Source organism: Aotus nancymaae, unplaced genomic scaffold, assembly GCF_030222135.1.
Source record: "Aotus nancymaae isolate 86718 unplaced genomic scaffold, 86718_ANA_hifiasm-v0.15.2.pri h1tg000016l, whole genome shotgun sequence".
In the NCBI taxonomy this organism is placed as follows: Eukaryota; Metazoa; Chordata; class Mammalia; order Primates; family Aotidae; genus Aotus; species Aotus nancymaae.
Window position 1 is genome coordinate 54,085,364 of NW_026988428.1, and position 21,042 is coordinate 54,106,405.

A 21,042-nucleotide genomic window follows, 5' to 3' on the forward strand; every position below is an offset into this window, starting at 1 on the left:
CCTCCCTCCTTCCCTTCCTTCCTTCCTTCCTTTCCTCTTCCTTCCTTCCTTTTCTAAAAAAAAAAAAAAAGAAAAAGAAAAATCCAACCTAACAAACAAACAAACAAAACTCACCCTTATAAAAGTAGAGAGTAGAATGGTGGTTATCAAAGGCGGGGTATGGGGGAGATGTTGGTTAAAAGGTTAAAAGTTTCTGTTAGGAGAAATATGTTTTTTGAGATTATTGCACAGCATGATGACCATAGATAATAATAAGTGGGAGTTGAACAATGAGAACACATGGACACAGGGAGGGAAACATCACACACTGGGGCCTGACATGGGGTGGGGGTCTAGGGAAAGGACAGCATTAGCAGAAATACCTAATGTAGATGATGAGTTGATGGGAACAGAAAACCACCATGGCACATGTGTACCTACATAACAAATCTGCAAGTTCTGCACATGTATCCCAGAACTTAAAGTATAAAATAAATAAATATAAATAAAAAATTAAAAAAGATTTTAAAAATTGCTGACAGTAAATTGCAAATGTTCTCACCACAAAAAATGATATGTATTTGAGGTGATGGATTTGTTAATTAGCTTAATTTAATCATACCACACTGTATATATGAGACATAATATCACTTTGTACCTCATAAATATATACAATGGTAATTTGTCAATTTATAATAAAAAATCATGATTTATGTTGAACAATGACTTCTACCTTCCTAAATCCCTTTCTGGGCATAAATATAGATATGTACATGCTTATATATTTTTTTATTTTAGTTTTTTAACTTGAAAACACATTATATACAGTTTGATCACCTTATTTTGTTTTTCACTTCAGTGGATAATTTTTGTGACTACATTTTAATTTAATGAATGTGTAAGTTTATGGAGCCCGGGCATAACACAAATTTCTTGTTTCCCACTTAGTATTTAGGTTATTTAAAATTTCAGTGTTCATATAGCTTAGACCTATAGAATTAACTGAAAATACTTAAGAAAAACAGGAAAACCATCTGAAAAATTCCAAAACCAGAAAAAATTTATTAAAGATGCATGATTGAGAAATTGGTGAATGGAGCATCATGTGTAAAAGTTGTTACTGAGAATATGTTTTTATGACTTTGTCATTTTGACTAATCACTGTTTGAATTAAATTATTTTTAACAAACCATGTGGAGCTAATGTTATTTGTAATTATTGCTGAGTAGAAAAAAAGTTTCTTTTTACATTTTAATATTTTATAATTAAAAAAAGAACATGTACCAAAGAAGAAAAAGTTCTTGCACATCTTTATTCCTGAACAACTTACTCTTTATGCTACATATGTCTATACAATCTTTTTTTTTTTTTTGGAAAAAAATATTTTTACTCAAATTAGCTGTTAGTGGCACAACAGAATCCCATTTTTATTTGCATATTCTAGTATAGCTGAGGTAGCCTTGGCTGAGCTGAAAAAGAGATTGGTTTTCTGGAGACTGCACTCCCCACTTCCCCTCCCAGCAGGTGTGTGTGTGTGTGTGTGTGTGTGTGTGTGTGTGTGTGTGTGTGTCTGTGTTTGTGTGTGTTGTTTTTTGTTGTGTGTGTGTTTGTTTTTGTTTTTGAGACAGAGTCTCCCTCTCTCACCCAGCCTGGAGTGCAGTGGTGCTATCTCAGCAAACTGCAACCTCTGCCTCCCAGGCTCAAGCAATCCTCCCACCTCAGCCTCCCAAGTAGCTGGGACTACAGGCACAGGCCATCAGGCCCAGCTAATTTTGTATTTTCTGTGAAGACGGGGTTTTGCTACATTGCCCAGGCTGGTCTCGAATTCCTGAGCTCAAGCGATCTGCTCACCTCCTTAGCCTCCCAAAGTGCTGAGATTACAAGTGTGAGCCAGCCCCAATATTTTTTAAATGTTAAGCACAGTGCTTATTTTCTCTTTTTCTATTCTGATAATAAAAAAGTTCTACTTTAGCAATAGCCCATTTTTGTATATAGTTTTTATATCAATAGATTTGAAAATAGTTTTAATGTATGTATAGTTTGTATATTTGCCCCCAGCTAAATCTCATGTTGAAATTTAATTTCCAATGCTGGAGGTGAGGCCTGGCAGCAGGAGTTTGGACATGGGAATGGATCCCTCATGAACAGCTTGGGCCATCCCATTGGTGATAAGTCATTTCTCACTTTACATTCACATGAGATCTGGTCATTTAAAAGTGTGTGGCACCTCCTTACTCCACTCTTTCTCACTTTCACGTGCTTTCAACATGTGATGTGCCTGTTCCCCCTTCACCTTCCACCATGATTGTAAGCTTGATGAGGCCTCCCTTAGAAGCTGAGCAGATGCCAGCCCCATGCTTCCTGTATAGCCCATAGAACTGTGAGCCAATTAAATTTCATTTCTTTATAAATTACCCAGGCTCAAGTATTTCTTTATAGTAATGCAAAAATGGATAATATTTCCACTCAATTTTCTAATGTATAATACTGGATTCTATACCATATGGTTTTAATATGTTGACAAAAAAAGAATCATGTCTTACCAAAGTTTAAATAGATCAAATCCAATGTTTCCTCATTGTCACTAATGGTCTAACACTGTCATAAAAGTCAATTAATTAGTACAGTAGGCTTTATTCTTTTAAAGCCATCAGGATTTTGCCTCACTGTACTTTAAACTCTTTTGAATGGTTATTACTGGATTTCTTGATAGTCTATCATCTAGTGGTTACTGGGGCATCCTAGTTTATCTTGCCAGTTTATAATTCACAGGGTTACTTTATATATATATATATATATATATATATATATAACACTAGTATTTCATTTAACTCTTTAGCAATCATCAGAGTCTTCACAACCAGAAATCCTCCAAATTCATAACAGCCAATCTCCCTGTATCTGCAATGGTTTTAGGTGACTTGTAGACATTATCTCTGAGCCGCCAGTCACTATATCACTCCTCATTCCTTGCTAGTGCCCTCTTTCTAGGTCATGTTACTCATAGCAGCTTTAAAATATACAATGGGAACAAAAGGAGAGTAACGTGAGCACACTTAGTAGATAACAAAGGATCAGAGAAAGTAGGTCCTTGATATTCTCTTTACTTTTTCCCCAGCATATTCCTCTCTAGCCTCTGATAAACCTACCCCAAAGAAAGAAGAGAAAAGCATCATTGGGTTAGGCAGATCCCAAAGTTTTACCTTAGTTCTAGATTTTGAAGTTCTGGGTTCGGAACTAACTAGGGCTTAAACATTGGAACAATTTCCCTGTTTTAAGAATGTCTTTTACCTCCTACTACCTAATAATAAGAACATAACTCATGCAATAATAGCTATTATGTGCCATTTTATTTAAGCAAGATAAATATTTAATAATATGAGCTCTAACCATATTTGAGCCCTTACTAGCACCAGGCATTATTTCGAAGACTTGATAATCATCTATTTAAATCTTCTCTGTATCTCTGTTGTCATTGCGACAGTTTTGCAGTGATAACAACAGAGAAGAGGAAACCGAGATGAAAAGAAATGAAATAAATTGCTCAAATTCGACCGCAGGACTGTCTAATTACAAAGCTCACATCCTTTTAATCCCCTTCACTACATCTCTAAAGAATGAGAAAGTCTTAAAAAAAATTGCATCCTTTGGAGCAAAGCCACATAGAATCTGAAGCCGGAGAAAATGGTTCTTGTGTGTCTTTCAGATACTGCAGTCACACAAGTAGTAGGCATTAGCCTTTTGTAGTTTGTGGCTACACATAATTGCTCTGAAATTCTTTCTTCAAATAACCAAATACGTATAAAGATATTCAAAGAAACTTTCTTCATGAGAACCAGATAGGTATAAAGATATTAAAAGTTTACTTTAGGAATTGGTGTTAAAGTGATTACATGCATTTGGGGGAAAGTTGGAATGGCAGTAAAACAATAAAGACTGATAATTCAATTCAGCGTAGAGTCTGAAAACAATTTTTAAACCATAATGCAGAACATATTTAGTCTGTCACCTATTTTATCATTCAACAATTAATTATTAAATGCCTACTAAATGCCAATCATCACCTAAGTCCTGGGGGAAAATGGATTAAGAAATCTCCAATAGTTAAGCAAGCTAAGTATCTTCTTTTTTCATCTTTAGAGTGATATATTTGCCACTGAGGTACGTTTATATTTGTTATACACATAAATATATATTTAGAATATTATATAGGCCTACATATGAACATATTTATATATTAGATATATACATAATAAAAATATATATGTGCATTATATTATGTATGTGTAATATATAAATATGTATAAATGTATATTTAGAATATTATGTTTGTATTTATATATGCAAATATATATGCATATATTTGATATTTATATAATTATGATGAAGTATTAGCACTTGTGAATGTTTTTTATTACTACCACTTAAATAAATAACATTGATTACTAAACCAACTTTACCAAAATCTGTGAAAAGTAATCATTATCATTATTATTTTAAAACAGGGTCTTGCTCTGTCATGCAGGCTGGCACAATGCTGGCGCACTGCAGCCTCAATCTCCTGGGTTTAAGCAACCCTCCCAGCTCAACCTTCCATGTAGTTGGAACTCTAGGTTTGTGCTATGGCCACACTCAGCTTATTTATTTTTTTAAGAGATGGGGTCTTATTATGTTGCCCAGGCTGATCTCAAACTCCTGAGCTCAAGTGATCCTCCCTTGCTCTATCTTTCAAAGTGTTTGGATTACAGGTGTGAGCCACTGTGCCTGGCTTCAATATTATTTTTTAATAATTTTCCTTTATTGATTTAAAATACTGCCTTTTTTACATACTACATATCAGCATATACTTCACTGTTTAGTTTTGTATTGATCTCTTTATTCCTGTGCTGACCTCACAATTTATGGCTTAAAGATATGATGTAACATTTTTAAGGTACATCCTTTTTAAGGTACATAATGTTTAAAACTTTTTTTTAAAATATATTTTAGATGATGAAAATTAGGGACAGTTTGGTATGCTTCTTTGTTCAATTAAACCCATAGTTGTAATTTATATTATGTAAACACTATCTTAAGACTGCAACAGATATAAAGAGGAAAATTATAGAATTCCAGCTCTCGAGATAATCTGTTGTATGAAATAGAGTTATAATTTATAACTCTATAATTTATAATGTTTGATTCTAGAAATACAAAAAAAAAAAAAAACAAGACAAGATAGAACAAGGACCAAGAGGCGGGTTGCACAGAGTTAAATATTAAGTGTTATAACTGAGCACACAAATAAGTAGCAAGCCTTTCTTAGACGATTAATGTGGTTGCTGCAGCAGTTTTATAGATGACCAGATTCCTTAGTTTATTTTAGTTGAAAAGTGCAGAATAGGGACAGCCTCATTTCAACATGGCATTTCTGAAAATCTAAGCTCATAGTGGCCTTCTTTTTCCCTTGTTTTCATGGGAGATGGGGTAGAGCATGCTTGTCTTTGAAGTCTGGTATCACAGATGTTTTTAATTCCTGAATATTCAGTTCACTCTACAAGGACATGAATTAACTGATTTTCTATGAGGTGTACAAGAATGATTTCATTTTAAACATGTTTGTAATTTGGTGGATGATCTAGCTGTTAGACATGACTACATAATCTTGTTTCACAGAATATTTTTTTCTGCAAATTCTTTATGTTGTTACTCTGGTAACTAAATCTAATCCCATTGTAATTAAAACATTTATGACCATGTCAGAGGCATGTGAAACAGAATCACTCCATCTTGAATAGGAGCTGGGTAAAATGGGGCTAAAACCTGCTGGGCTGCATTCCCAGATGGTTAAGGCATTCTAAGTCACAGGATAAAATAGGAGGTCGGCACAAAATACAGGTCATATAGACTTTGCTGATAAAACAGTTTGCAGTAAAGGATCTGGCCTAAATTCCCCCAAACCAAAATGGCAATGAGAATGATCTCTGGTTGTCCTCACTGCCACCCTCCCATCAGCACCATGGCAGTTTACAAATGCCATGGCAACATCAGGAAGTTACCCTATATGGTCTAAAAAGGGGAGGCATGAATAATCTACCCTTTGTTTAGCATATCATCAAAACATAACCATAAAAATGGGCAAACAGCAGCCTTCAGGGATGCTCTATGAAGTAGCTGTTCTTCAATTTCTTTATTTAATAAACTTGCTTTCACTTTACACTGCAGACTTGCCCTGAGCCCTGAATTCTTTCTTGTACAAGATCCAAGAACTCTCTTTGGGGTCTGAATCCAGACCCCTGTCCTGTAACATATTCATGATGACCACAGAAGGGATTATAGTGCAGAAACCCTGACCCAACAGCTACCTTTGGGTAAGTGTTGGGGTCGTGTAACATCCTTCTGGCAAAATCTTGAAGGAACAATACTTAAGAACTCTCCCCCCACCAACCAACCCAAAGGAAATAGACTGCAGCAGTGATTAGATGACTTTGGGTAAGTGGTGGGTGACCTGTATAAAGAATGGGATTGGGTTAGAGGCCTAACTTAGGGCAGTTGGAGTCTCTCCTAAGACAGAGTGAGTTAGAGGCCCCTCCTAATGAAAGCCAAGGATGCTTGAGTGACCTTGGGTTGGAGGTCTGACTTAGGAGGGTTAGAGTCCCTTCTAAGATTTAGGGGATTAGAGGCCCCTCTCAATAAAATCTCTCTTGGCTAAGAACAGGTTTGGCACTGTGGGATGTTAACTGCTATTCTCTTTGGATTAATGTATGTTGCACTCTTTGCTAACAGCTGTGGGTAATAGGATTAGGCATGTACAGGTTTGTGTGACTTGGGGAGCATTTTCCTCCCTAAAATGAGAAACTTGAGAGCTGTTAGGACTGCTGGAAAAGATCCCTGCTCGACTGGCAGCAGCCACCTGAACTTTTCAGTGTTGCTGCCATGGGTGGGCCTTTCTCTGGCCTCCTTAATCATTGTGCCTTTCTCACCCCGCCACAGGCAATGCTTTTCTTTCTCTCCTTTCTCTTTCTTATCTTTTCTATTATTCAGGGTGACCATCTTGCCCAGAGACCACATGTCGAAACTTCTGGTCAGAGGTTGGATTAACCATGAGGGAGCCTAACTAAAGGCAAGTTTAAGCCTTTCAAGTTTAATAGTGGGTGCTAAGAAGAGTGGCTAATGTCTATGTTTCGTTACGTGTATTTTGCTCTGGCCGGAATAGAAAAAGATAATTTTCTTTTGTGTTATGGCTTGGCCCCTAGGGCTGTGTGCAGCCAGCTGGGACACTAGGGCTGCTCAGGAAAAGGGAACTCAGAGGCCTGGTATGCAGGCAAAAGGAAAGACCTTCTTACCAGTCAGATTTCTGGCTTCTCTCTCTCTCTCTCTCTCTGTAACCATGTGACCATGCCTTCTCTTTTCAAAGTGGCAGCCTGGGTTCAGGGTTCAATTTCTGGCCTAGGGTATGATCCTTTTTCTTCTGTTTGTCTATGTATTTATATGCATTATATGTGTGATGCTTACATATGAAAGAGCTTTAGTTTAAAAATAATAAGAGCTTAAATCAAATATTTTATCAGAAAATTTAAAAGTTTAATGCTTTTTAGTTCATGTGACTTAAGTAACCCTTGGGAACTAAAGATAGTGTAAAATTATTGGGAAAATAAAGACATTGATCTAAATTACGCAGGTCAAATATTAAATTTACTTAATGCTTTAAGGTCATAAACTGCTTCTTAGGCTTTGAAAATTGTTCAATTTACCTACCTTAAAGCCATTAGATTCTAGATAAGGCCTGGGGACATGTGTAATTTGCCATGCACCCTAGCTATACAAAGAAGATTATAAGAAAGAGATTTTGTATCAGAAAGGATCTTTTTTTTTTTTTTTTTTTTTTTTTGAGACAGAGTTTCACTCTTGTTACCCAGGCTGGAGTGCAATGGCGCGATCTCGGCTCACCGCAACCTCCGCCTCCTGGGTTCAAGCAATTCTCCTGCCTCAGCCTCCCGAGTAGCTGGGACTACAGGCCTGAGCCACCATGCCCAGCTAATTTTTGTATTTTTTAGTAGAGACGGGGTTTCACTTGTTGACCAGGATGGTCTCGATCTCTTGACCTTGTGATCCACCCACCTCAGCCTCCCAAAGTGCTGGGATTATAGGCGTGAGCCACCATGCCCGGCCTTCAGAAAGGATCTTGTATGGTAAATTCTTGTCTTAAAGTAAAATGACTGGTTGTTTAAAAGGAAGGAGTTTAGGGCAAGTCAGAAAGTCCAAGAATGTCTCTGATGGCCTGTGTATCTCATGAAAGGATTCGTGAAAGGGAATTTATGCAAGAAATGTACAATTCAAAGGTTGTTAGGTCTCCTAAATGCTTCATACAATGCCCCTATGACACTTACTGTACAACTTGCCTGCTTAAGTAAGGTAAGGCCTGGGGACATATAGTTTTAGCCACCCCCTAGCTGTGCTGGAGAGTCAGCTCTTATATGCACTTCTGCCTGGTGTGTCTTAGGCTAGGCTCCACATCTAGTACACAATTAAAATCTCAGATTTACCAAGGTTTTCATCAAAAATAGAAGTCGCTAAAAGTTAACATTATAACGTGTAATTAAAACTACAAAGAAACAATTTTACATGCATAGTATGTAAAGACAGTAAAATATGTTTTTGGTGAAAGATTGTAAGAAGTCATGGGAAGGTGAATTTTTTTCTGCCTAAAGTGTTAAAGCATTGTTTTAAGAAAGAAAAAAATTCTAATGGTTCATGAAAAATTAATCCTGTTAAAAAACTCTGTGTGGACATTGGCTAAAAAGGGTATTATTCAGTGTTTCTGCAAATTAAACATTGGAATAAAAGCACAACAGGTTTTCCTTTTTTTTTTTTTTTGGCAGAGTCTCGCTCTGTTGCCCAGGCTGGAGTGCAGTAATGTGATCTTGGCTCAATGCAACCTCAGCTTCCTGGGTTCAAATGATTCTCCTGTCTCAGCCTCCTGAGAGGCTCACACCACCATTCCTGGCTAGTTTTTGTATTTTTAGTAGAGATGAGGTTTCATCATGTTGGTCAGGCTGGTCTCGAACTCCTGACCTCAGGCCATCCACCCGCCTCAGCCTCCCAAAGTGTTAGGATTACAGACATGAGCCACCACACTTGGCCCAACAGGTTTTTCTTAAAGGAAGAAGCTGCTTATGATCTCCTCTTTAACAAAAAATTATAAAGGGTTATAAAAGGTTTATGAAAATCTTACCTATGGTTAAACTGATTAAAATTAAATACATTTATTGATAAGGTTTTATTAAGAATTGGGTTTGGTTTGACATAAATAATGCACTAATGCAACAGTGATATTTGGCTTATTTGGTATAAAAGTTATATAGGAAGAATTATCAAATATGAAATTCTGTTTGGTTTTCTTTGGGCTGTATTTGTATAAATGTGTTATTAGTATATGTTCCAAAATTATGGGAAACTTCTGCAATTCTAATATGGCTTAGTGTATGTTATTAGTAGCTATAATTGTTACATAAAATCATTATGTGCCACAGAGGTAACCAAAATTTCATTGTCAGTCATGTTTTTGACTGTGGCTGTCCTAAGACGTTTTGTCATCCACAGACAATTTTTGTCTCATTTTAGCCCTCTTTAAAAGGTGGCTTATAATCCACTATAAAACTCTAACAGGTATTCTTAAATGCAGGTTTCTGATAACTTTGGAAATTGTGACATTAAAATAGAGGAAACAACTTCCAGAACTCTCATAGAGAGCTAAAATGTTCATGAATATCAAGCAAAACAGGAGTTAACAAAACCAATAACAAACAGAAGTAATCTTTTTGACTTTTGCTTAAAACATTGCTTATCCTTTGTTTTGTATTCCAGAGTCAAGAAAACTTTTGAGCTATTTACAGCTTGTAGCAAGTGAGTAAACTATACTGCTTTGAGTAACATTTGGAGCATATTTGTTTCTCTCTACCTGATTTATTCAGAATTTGGAGACTATTTGTGAGTATTCTTAACTGATGGCAATGTGATTATTTGCATAAGTGCAATAAGATTCAGTTTTCTTTTGCAACAGAACGCAATTGGAGAAATTGGTTATTTTATCAAGGCTTTAACTGGAATGGTATGCTTTCCTTTAAGGAATCAAACTTCACTTGTAAAGCTAACAGAAGTCCTTTGCGGAACTGGCCTCATACCTTGCATACACAGTTCCTTGTACAGGGTTTCTGATCTGTGGTAAGTAAAGAATGTCACTTTTCTCGCAGGTTCAGGAGTCCCAAGTTATACTGGGACCCCAAAAGGAAAGGAATTTAATCAACTCAGGTATTTAAGGGTACAAACCCATGGCAGGAGTTGGCGCTAAAAATGTCTTATCTGAGATTCCTTATGGAAAAAAGTTCCATCAGAGCCAGTTAAAAAGCCTATATGGCAAATAATTATTCTTGCTGCACTTTATGCAAATAACCAGGCCAATTATAAGAAAGCAAATTGGCCTTACCATAATTTGTCTTCAGTAAAAATGGGAAACTGGAGAACAGAAATATGTTTCAAAAACTATGGTACACTTGTTATTAAATTCTAGTCTCATCAGTTGTTTTCGTTTCTGCAATTTAGACTAACCCTGCTTATTCCTGTAAATCAACCAGTGATCTCTGACTGCTGCTCAGAAGAAACATGAGGAATGGCTGATATTGCAGTTAATGAGCCAGCCTAAACCAACCAAAATCAAAATGGTGATGAGAGTGACCTCTGGTACACATCCACCAGTACCAGGACAGTTTACAAATGTGATGACAATGTCAGGAAGTTATCCTATATGGTCTAAAAAGAGGAGGCATGAATAATCCACACCTTGTTTAGCATATCATCAAGAAATAACCATAAAAGTAGGCAACCAGCAGCCCCTGGAGCTGCTGTGTCTATGGAATAGCCATTCTTTGATTCCTTTACTTTATTAATAAACTTGCTTCCACTTTGCACAGCAGACTCATCCTGAATTATTTCTTGTATGAGATCCAGAAACCCTCTCTTGGAGTCTGAATCCGTACTCTTGTCATGTAAAAACCAGAGCCCCCCTGGCGTTATATTCAGTGATCCTTTTATTCCCTCACACAAATGCTCATTATGTAACAAGTTAGAAACAGCTTTTCTAGTCTTTTATATGAGGCATAATCATTATGACTTAAATTCACAGTGTGGGTGTCATGAGGCAGAATTTTGTAGGTGTTTTAACAGATATAGAAAAGAGAGAAGTAAATTTGGACTAGGAAAATCCAGATAAGCTCCATGAAGAAGACTGCTGGTGAGTTAGGCTTTGGAGGATGAGTGAGAGTTTAAGAAGCAGACATAGGAGGCAGGACATTCCAGGTATTGGAGGGTCCCAATGTCATGTGAAGTATGGGAAAGGGACTATTTAGTGTGTTGGATACTTCAAAATAATATTGTATCTTCATAGCTATGTTATATTCTCTCAACATACGTTGCAAGATGCTGGACTATTTTACTGACACACTGTAGCTAAGGTTTTTTTCCATACTCAAAGGTAACTAAAGGGCTGGCCAGTGGCCTAGGAAATGGTCAGGCAGGTGATTTCAGCATAGTGAGTTATGGTGATCAGCAGATACAACCCCTGGCTGAGGGCTATTCTTATGTGACACTGATATAGTTTCAGGACTAATTAGGTGAGCTTAAGCATTTATTATCTTTTATGTTCTAGGCACTATTGTAGGCAGTGGAAATGTGGCAATAGACAAGCTGTGGCTCTGCTTTCCTGGCACTAACATTCTAATATATAAGAGGGACACTAATAAGGTAAATAAAAAAATACATTGATTTCGGCTGTTCTCATTTCACATAGGTCAGCATGTTCTCCCCTCTCTGGGAGTGTTACTGTGCTTAATAAACTTTTGCTTTTTGCTGAAAAAAAGTGAATACATTGATTTCAAGGTAACTCACATTGTTTCATGATACATTAAAAAAAAAACCAGGTTGTTTTGATAAGAGAAGTGCTGGACGGAAAGATCCCCCCTAGGGAACAACTTTTGAGTAAGATCTAAATCATAGGAAACACATGAAAAGAAGCCACTAGGCAGAAATCATGAGGAAGCAAAAACATATAATTAGAAACAGAAGAGAGGTAAAAACAGGTGGAGAGAAGAGACAGAGAACTCAACTAACCAGAAGGGCTGTTGGGTTTCCTGAATAAGTGCTTCATTTCTGACTTCTAGGGTCCCTATTGCCTTCTGAATATGTGCATAAGTAGATGCATATTGGCCGGGCGCGGTGGCTCAAGCCTGTAATCCCAGCACTTTGGGAGGCCGAGGCGGGTGGATCACGAGGTCAAGAGATTGAGACCATCCTGGTCAACATGGTGAAACACCGTCTCTACTAATACAAAAAATTAGCTGGGCACGGTGGCGCGTGCCTGTAATCCCAGCTACTCAGGAGGCTGAGGCAGGAGAATTGCCAGAACCCAGGAGGCGGAGATTGCGGTGAGCCGAGATCACGCCATTGCACTCCAGCCTGGGTATCAAGAGCGAAACTCCGTCTCAAAAAAAAAAAAAAAAAAAAAAAAAAAAAAAAAAAAGTAGATGCATATGTTCAATTTGCCATCTATATTCTGCTATAATTCATTCCTATTTGTCTAACATCTAATGATCTATTGATCTAACTATCCATCCATCTAATCATTTTCATATTGTGAGACAGTTAGATTGTTGCCAGTTTTTAGCAAAACAAGGAGCAAGCCAGCAGTGAACATTCTTGTACACACTTTATCATGTACATGGTATGGGATTTTTGCATGTACCTGGAATTGAAACTGGTGGGCGGTAAAGGATGTCTACCTTTAACTTTATAAAAATCTGCAAAATTGTTTTCCAAAGTTTTTACAAATAAATTTACTTCCCCACAAGTAATGTACACTCGACATTATCAGACTTCAAATTTTTTTCCAATCTAATGGGTGTGAAATGGTATCTCCTTATTATTTTAATTTACATTATCTTGATTAGTATACATTACAAATGGGGAGGTATGGTTTCAAAAGCTTATAGGCTATTTGGGGTTCCTTTTCTTCAAACTTCTATTTTTGCCAGTTATTCTACTAGGTGGTTTAACTTATTTATTAGTAGTGTCCTGAATATAAATACTTTTTTGATTATACACATTGCAAATATCTTTCTATGGCTTGTCATTTATCTTCATAGTATTTTTGGACATGAGGTTTCAAATTTTAATGTTTTCAAATTTATCAATCCTTTTCCATCATAGTATGTGCTTTATGAGTCTGTTTGGGAATTCTTTTTTAACTTACAATCATTGAGATCTGATCCTATATTTTCTGATTTTTTTTTCATTCATTTACATTTATTAACCACTACAGCAAGGCAGTATGTTGATTCCAAAAATACAAATATGAACTAAAGTCCACAGTTTATATTAAGGTTCACTCTGTATTGTAGAGTTCCATGGGTTTTGACCAATTTATAATGTCATGTATCCACCATTATAATATGATACAGAATAGTTTCATTGCCTTAAAAATCTCCTATGCTCCATTCTTCCCTCCCTGTCCCAGAAAACCTGGTAACTACAGATCTGTTTACTGTGTTTCTAGTTTTGCTTTTTCTAGAATGTCACATAGTCCCAACATGGCTTCTTGTGACTTGGTCCTTCATTTCTTTTTATCATTCAATAATGTTCCATTTTATGGATGTAGCACAGTTTTTATTGTACAATCAAATATTAGCTTGGTTGCTTCCAATTTTTGAGTTATGAATAAAGGTGCTAGAAACATTAGAGTGCAAATTTCTCTGTGGATATAAGTCTTCAAGTCATCTGGGTAGATACCAAGGAATATGATTGCTAGATTGCTAGATTATATGTTAAGACTCTGTAAGAATCTGCCAGACTGTCTTCCAAAGTGGCTGTACCATTTTGCATCCTACCAGTGACATCTTCCTAGCATTTGGTTGGTGGTGGTTTTGATTTTAGCAATTCCAATAGATATGTAATGGTATCTCACTGTTTAGATGTTGAATATGTTTTCACATGCTTTTGTGCCATCTGTGTATCTTCTTCGTGCCATGTCTCTTCTGATCCTTTGCCCATTTTAAAATTGGGGTATTCTATTGATAAATTTAAAGAGTTCTTCGTATAGTTTGAATAGAAGTCTTCTATTGAATATGTTTTGCAAATATTTTTTCCAGCCTGTGGCTTGTCTTTTCTTTTTTGGCAAAGTCTCGTTCTGTTGCCCGCACTTGAGTGCAGTGACTTCATCATGGCTCACTGCAGCCTCAATCTCTTGGGCTCAGGTGATCCTCCTGTCCCAGCCACCTGAATAGCTGTGACTACAGGTATGCACCATCACACCTGGCTAATTAATTTTTTTTTTGGAGACATGAAGTCTCACTGCATTGCCCAGGCTGGTCTTGAACTCCTGGGCTCAAGCAAACCTCCCACCTCAGCTTCCCAAAGTGCTGGGATTACAGGCATGAGCCACTGTACTCAGCTATACTGTCTTCAAGTCTGTCTGTCTGTTTTATGACTTTATTTTTCTTTAATATTGTGTTGGCTATTCTGGCTCTTGTGGCTTTGCAGATTAACATTAGAACTGGTTTGCTGACAATTTACAACATAAGTAACCTGGGGTAATTAGAATTAAATCTGTAGATCAGGTTGATAAGAATTGACATTTCTTGCACATGTTTAAAGTTTCATTTTTAACATTTAGATTTTTAATATTCCCCAAATTAATTTTTATACATAAGAGGGAGGGATCAAATTTTTTTCTCATACAAAAAGCAATTGTACCACTACTGTTCATTGCTCAGTCTGGACTTTCTCACTAATTTTTAATGCTAATTTTGTTATATGCAAAGTTCTCATATGTATGTAAGTTTTGTTCCAGGTCTTTTTTATGTTCTAGTGGTTTATTTGTCCATACCTAAACCGATATATAATAAATCCTGGTGGGAAGGGTCCTCCCAATTTATTCCCTAATCCTATCTGTCCCCATCTCCCTCTCCCCAATTACAGTGGTTTTCTTGGACCTTAAGTTTTGATATGAATTTGAATGTCACTTTAACAAGTTCAGTAAAAAAACTCTTTTTAGATTTAAACTGGAATTGCATTATAGATAATGATTAGTTCAGGGAGAATTGAGGCCTTTATATTAATCTTTTCTCATTTATGAATATGGTTTATTTCTCCATTAATTTTATCCATGGATCCTGTACATTTTTTCTTTCTTTTGTTCTCAGGTACCTACTACTTGTTTTTTTTTTTTCTTCTACTTGTAATTGGATTCTTATTTACCATTACAAACTAGTGCAGTTTCCAACATCATTTTCAATTAAATTATTTTACAGTTACAAAATATAGTTTTAAAATTCTTAAAATGTCAACTGCTTAATAAAAAATACAATTTATACAAAAATACAGGAGATACTATCTGAAATGTGAAAGTATTTGTATAGTGATTTCTCCCCAAAGTGGAAGGAACACACAATCGTTTCTTGTAGAAAATTACGGCCTAAATCTGGCCTGGCGCAATGGTTCACGCCTGTAATCCCGGCACTTTGGGAGGCCAAGGTGGGTGGATCATCTGAGGTCAGGAGTTCGAGACCAGCCTGGCCAACATGGTGAAACCCCCTCTCTACTAAAAATACAAAAATCTTCTGGGCGTGGTGGCATGCGCCTGTAATCCCATTACTAGGGAGGTTGAGGCAGGAGAATCGTTTGAACCCGAAACGTGGAGGTTGCAGTCAGCCGAGACTGCATCATTGCACTCCAGCCTGGGCGACAGAGCGAGGCTCCTTCTCAAAAAGTAAGGGAAGGAAGGAAGGAAGGGAGGGAGGGAGGGAAGGAAGGAAGGAAGAAAGGAAACCTGAACTTGAAAAATGTTCTTTGCCGTATTATAAAGCTCCATTTCCACCTCTGTTTTTAGTTTAGGAAGTTTACTGTTATCCGTGAAGTAATTATTTTGTGAATTACAAAGGTAAGTAAGTTCTTTCTGAACAATCAGAATGTAAACTTAATGCTAGTGAAGCAATTAAACATTCTGAATGTTAATTAAACTCAGTGCAATTAAGGGTTTTATTTACTACTAACATATGTATTCACCATGTACTAAGTGCTGTAGGGACTCCCAGCCCATTTTCCTCCATCAAAAAGGAAAATTAGGAGGCCCCAATACCTTACTTAATGATTATCCAGTTTCTACCATTCCCTGTAAGGCACTGAGACGCAAGGTTTTGAGGCCCTCTTGGGGTACTCTGGCACGGACATCGAGTAGTTCTAGTGCTAAGCCTCAAAACTATTGCTTTTCTTCCCTTTCTTCTTTAGACCAGACTCTAACCTTTTCTTCCCGGCTTCGCATAAGTCTCTGTATGGTCGAACATCTTACTCCACAAATAACTTCTGAAGGCAGTTGTCTTACCCAAATATCTGAACTCAGCTTGTCTCGAGTACTGTGATCCCGTATATTGCTAATGGGAATACAGTTAATCCAACTAGTTTGCGGTCCCCAGTACACAGCAGCTCCAAGATCAAGGCAACCGAGTAACACTGCTTGCCTAGACTCAGGCCAAGTTCGGAGAGTGATCCTGAGATTATTTCAGAACGTGTCCCTTGCTTCCCAGAAAAATTCGGTCGTAACTTGAGCCCAGAGGCCCAAGACCATTCGGATCAGGTAAGCTAAAGCTTCAATGCCTTGCGGGGCTTGGCTGGGCTCAAGCTCATTCCTGAGAACCAGCCCCCCTTTCCAGACCAGCAGTTCGCAGGGATGGGTGTGTGCTAACCGCAGGCCGACAAGCCCAGCGCCGAGCAGTTGTCCCATTGTGACCGGAGGCGAGAAACCCCGCCTCGGCCCCCTGACGCAGCGCAGGCCCCTCCCCGCGCGTGACGCCAGCGTCAGGCCAGCCCCGGCATGCTTCGCGGCCGCCCGCGGTCCAACGCCGACAACAGGAATTTTCCCCGAGAGCGGCCCCGGCTCAGTTCAGCTGCTGTCCAGACCCGGATCGGCTACAGTGCCGCCTCCAGACGTTCTCCTGCAGCTCGCCCGCCCGTCCGAGCGCCCCCAGCCCTCCCGCGAGGGCGCCCCGGGACGGAAGGATCCACCAGTCTGTCGGCGCCCGCCGTTCTCGTGGTCGCCGTCGCCGTCGTCGTGGTGGTAGTCTCCGCCGTCGCCTGGGCCATGGCCAATTACATCCACGTCCCTCCTGGCTCCCCGGAGGTGCCCAAGCTGAACGTCACTGTTCAGGATCAGGAGGAGCAGCGCTGCCGGGAGGGGGCCCTGAGCCTCCTGCAACACCTGCGGCCTCACTGGGACCCCCAGGAGGTGACCCTGCAGGTAACGCCCACACCTCAGCTCTGCGTCTGTTATGTCCCTCACGCGGCTCTGGGGGTCCTCACCACTATCGTCTCTGTTCCCCGATGACCGAGGAGGACCTAGGGCAACAGCTCCTCCCTAAGTCCATTGGGAAGTGACCCCATATTTCCTCTCACATTTAGGAAGGTCACTCCCCCTTCCTGTCACAGTTGCTTATTGAGATTGACCAGAGGGCACATTTTCTCTTTCTCGAAGCGGCTGCGTAAGTGACGCACCCATCCACAGGGGGAGATTCCTGTTGATAGTTGCCCCTCCTCCCACTCTCCAGTCCACGGTCACTGCAAAATTAATCTTTCCATTCCCCTTGCACGGGTTGTCGCCTACTGGCTCAAGTAACCTCCTCCCCTCCCACCAGTAATGCAGTCATTAATCCTCTCTGATCTTTTCCTTCCTCTCCCCTCCCCCGGCGACGTGCTTTCATTGATGCCTCACACTGCGTTTTGTCTTCCCAAACCCTCGGATTGGCGAGAGTACTCTATTCCCAAAGTAATGACCACGACCATGCATCGCTAGGTCGGTTCTTAGGTAGCACCACCCACATTGTTTTGTTTGAATCGATATTTCTGAATTATTAAAGTCGTCTTAGTGAAATTAATACCTGATTCTAGAAGGAGCAATGGCTTGTGACTATTTCCTTTTCCTGAGACACCGTATTGCTAGATAGAGAAAAAATTGGGAGGAAAAAAAATCCCTGAGACTCTAGGAGTTTTCTAATAACTTCTCTTTTTATTCTTTTCCCTTGCAAACAAAAAACAGTAATTTTCAAGGCTGGGATATTTGGAATTTGTTCTAAATCTGAGCAATAATGTAAGAACATTCATTTGAATTAGCCAAATCATCTGCCTCGTTTTGATGACTAATTTATTCACCAATATTTGTTGACTTATTTTCTAAATTCTTTGCTAAACTAGGCAGCCACCCATACAAAGATGAATAAAACATGAGCAGTGCTTAGGGCCCAGAACAGTTCCTGACACTTGGGTTTTCATGTGTTAGTTTCAGTTCTTATTGCCTAGAAGAGTTTTTAAGCAGATCAAAAGGACCCATATGTTTTAGAAAAGAAACTTGTTAGACAATATATTTTGAAATTTAAGGGAATATTTGTTAACCGAATATATAGGAAATAGCGAATGCAAAATAATTTTTATGTGTCATTAAAAAAATATATTTCCTTTAAAGGAAATCTGTCTTCCAAATTGAAATTCAGTACTTGTTTAGTTTATCAATTTATTCGTATTTTATTATATAAGGCTCTAAAATTTAGTAAGATGATTTATTTTCTGGCAGTCAGTTATACATAAAACGGATCATTAATTAAAGAGTGCTACTTCCTGGTAAACTGTAGTATTGGCAAATCAATTACTTTTAAGCAGCGACTTCAAAGTTTGAAGCTCTGAAGACTGTAATTTCCTTTCATGTATTTGTCTGTAGAATAGTAATGATAGCTACTGTGGGGTTAAGTAATTTATATATATTTTTTATCTTAGTTGCCGATACAACCCATTAAGTAGGCACTGTCTCTTTTTTTGATGAAACTCAGTGAAGTAAGCCAGGATGTAGGTAAAAAGGGCAAAATGTAGTGACATTACTATTTCTGCTTGTTGGAAGGTAACTATGTGTGGTTAAATCTTGGCTTCTGTGTAGCAGCTTTTAACCTAAAGACCTTTGGGTTTATAATCCGAATTTTTAATATTTGTTAGTGCAGGTAAATACTACCATTTATTTTCCCCTAAGACGATTATTAGTTAGAAATACATTCCCTCCATGTGCAAGCAAAGCTTTGGTCTAAAGCTGGTGTAAAAGCATCTGCTAAGCTAAATTGATGATTATTCACCTTTCAACTCAATAGAGCTGACTCCTTGCTTTTCTAGGTCATTACAACTCTATTTTCATGATGCTTCTGAAGTTCTTTAGTAAATCTCAATGGAAGATTCAATAAACTTTCTTTTGAAATTTTATTGTATTTCCCTTGAAGTAGAAAGATAAAAATCATACCTCATGTTTCAGAAGGGGAAGTATCTATCATATAGTTAACAGATTATAGTGTAATTTTAGAACAGTCAAATATCAGTATTTAGCCAGTTTTTTTCCTCAGTTTTTTTCTAACATTTTTGTATGTTTATGCTTTAAACATACTTTAGAAACTTACTGTAGTAATACTTATCTGGTGATTGATTATTCCTGCAAGCTGAACTATCCAGAACATACCAGAAAATAATAAAAAAAAAAAGGCAAAAAAAGACTAATTATTAGAGAAAAAAATGATAGAAGGCCCAGTCTTTGATCAAAACTTGTGGGCACATGGAATAATATCTCATTTTAATAGAATTCCTGTTCTTACTAGATTAAAAGAACAAGTATAAAGAAGGTGGTGAGTTTTTTGGAGTAAAGTAACAGAATAGACAGAGTAAATCTAACACAACAATACCAGCCACAATGCTTTGTATTTAATCATACTTTACTGTTTAAAGCACTTTCACATACATTCTCCAAACTATCCTGTGAGGTAGATGTAGACGGTACTGTTAATGCATATGGTATAGTTAATGAAACTGATTTTGCCATTTACAAATGGCACATCTGGGATGAGAAACAATCTTATGAATTATTGTTCTTTGACTAAGAGTTTTGTTTGTATATTATGATTAAGGCAGGGAAGGTGCTTCTGTATAAATTGAATTTATTAAAAGCTTTGGCTCATGAAGGATTCTGCCTTAAAGTTCCCTTGAACATAAATTTGCATTACTTTTTTCATATCTGACACCATTTTAGGAAAAAGGGATCTCTTCAGTTTTCCTATACCATAATGACTTTTGTTGTGTTAACAATTCTCTTATTTGAAGATTTTGATTTTTGATTTTTATACTTTTTTTTTTGTATAGTCATTGTATAAAGGAATAAAGAATCAAGTCAGATCTCAGGTCCAAAATAATTCTCAATGGACTCTTAAAATTGTTTTTCCTTCTAAAAGAGCTGATGAATTAGTGTTTAGAATATTCCAGTTATGTTTTCTCAGGGTCTTTCTGTTAAGCAATGTTGTTTTTCTCACTAACTTGTCACTATGAATTTTTCCATTACTTGGGACCTATAGTAGATAATGGCAAAGGCTTCATAGGTAGGATATTAAAACCATAATTATTATTTAACATTACAAAACTAATATATTCTTATTGTGCGGTCTAAATGAGATTGCTTGCTATATGGTACTTATATAGTTACAAAACTATATTAACTTAGTTTTTCAATAACAATATGTTACAGTGCCCAAGAGCATGGGGTTTGAACACAGTGCTGGTTTTGAGTCCAAACTTTGTACTTTACTAGCTTTGTTACCCTGGTCAAATCATTAAACTTCCTGTCTCGGTATCCTTAGCTGTAAAATGGATCCAATAATTGTTCCTACCTCAATGAGTTGTTGTGAGGGTAAAATAAATGCTATCTTTCATGATTGTTATTATTGTTGCTGAACACCTACTATATATTGGATGCTTGAATCAAAAAACAAATATCTGCTCTTTGAAATTCCTAGTCTGATGGGGAAGACAAAATAAGAAAATTGTAACAATGTAATGTTTATGGAATGACCATTCAAATTTTGTTCACATGCAAAGATTACACAAGAAGCTTAAAAATGTACTGTTCTTTCTGCTTTACTACAGGTTTTTGCATGTTTTTGAATGCATGATTTAAAAAATCTTTTCATT

The 21,042-nt window shown here is 37.5% G+C and overlaps 1 protein-coding gene and 1 long non-coding RNA gene across 2 annotated transcripts in view; one reads left to right on the top strand and one right to left on the bottom strand.

Moving 5' to 3' along the window:
- Window positions 1-16,759, bottom strand: part of LOC110567434 (uncharacterized) — a 34,425-nt gene extending 17,666 nt beyond the window's left edge. The window contains exons 1-2 of the long non-coding RNA XR_002477849.2: window positions 16,388-16,759; window positions 2,812-2,989 (exon numbers count right to left, since the gene is read on the bottom strand). This is a non-coding gene — a long non-coding RNA (uncharacterized LOC110567434). The remainder of the gene's footprint in view (window positions 1-2,811; window positions 2,990-16,387) is intronic.
- A 123-nt stretch (window positions 16,760-16,882) lies between these two features.
- The window catches only part of ETNK1 (ethanolamine kinase 1), a 58,837-nt gene continuing 54,677 nt past the window's right edge, over window positions 16,883-21,042 (top strand). The window contains exon 1 of the mRNA XM_012457137.2: window positions 16,883-17,299. Coding sequence (XP_012312560.2) covers window positions 17,144-17,299 — 156 coding nt within the window. The 5' untranslated portion in view covers window positions 16,883-17,143. The remainder of the gene's footprint in view (window positions 17,300-21,042) is intronic.